At 63.1% G+C, this 498-nt stretch overlaps 1 protein-coding gene across 1 annotated transcript in view; it reads right to left on the reverse strand.

Annotated features, from left to right (window-relative positions):
* The window catches only part of LOC104541932 (serine/threonine-protein phosphatase 6 regulatory ankyrin repeat subunit C-like), a gene marked incomplete at both ends in the record, with an annotated part of 3,496 nt that extends 3,046 nt beyond the window's left edge, over positions 1-450 (reverse strand). The window contains 2 exons of the mRNA XM_010186099.1: positions 154-271; positions 368-450. Coding sequence (XP_010184401.1) covers positions 154-271; positions 368-450 — 201 coding nt within the window. The remainder of the gene's footprint in view (positions 1-153; positions 272-367) is intronic.
* Between the last annotated feature and the right edge of the window lie 48 nt (positions 451-498).

A 498-nucleotide genomic window follows, 5' to 3' on the forward strand; every position in this document is an offset into this window, starting at 1 on the left:
CAGAGAGGAGCAACCGGGATGAGTCAGAGCAGGGCCCAAAGGTTTTTCCACCCTCGTTCCTGCTCTGAACTCAGATCCCTGCTCCCTCCCAGTCCTGACCACTGGGCTGCCTGTGCTGGAGGCCACGGTTTGGGCCTGGGGGGCACAGCTCACCCTCCAGAAGCAGCAGCATGGAGGCACGTCCTCCCGAGGTTGTCAGGCGTGTTGATATCGAAGCCTGCGGACAGCACGTGCTCGTTGCTCAGCGAGGAGACGATGCTGTACAACTGACCTGGGGGGCACACACACACACACGTGGGGTCAGGGGGAAGCTCAGGGGGGTCCCCCAAGTGCCCCCCGCCGCAGCGGGGGCGGCCGAAGCACCCACCTGAGGAAAGCAGCTTACGACAACAGTCTGAAAATCCAAAGAGAACGGCTAAGTGCAGAGGGAACATGTCGTGGATCCCGCGCCTGCCGGGACACAGGAGCTGAGTCAGGGCCACCAGAGCCGAGCCAGAG

The sequence above is a fragment of the Mesitornis unicolor genome, unplaced genomic scaffold (genome assembly GCF_000695765.1).
Source record: "Mesitornis unicolor isolate BGI_N332 unplaced genomic scaffold, ASM69576v1 scaffold33446, whole genome shotgun sequence".
Lineage (NCBI taxonomy): Eukaryota > Metazoa > Chordata > Aves > Mesitornithiformes > Mesitornithidae > Mesitornis > Mesitornis unicolor.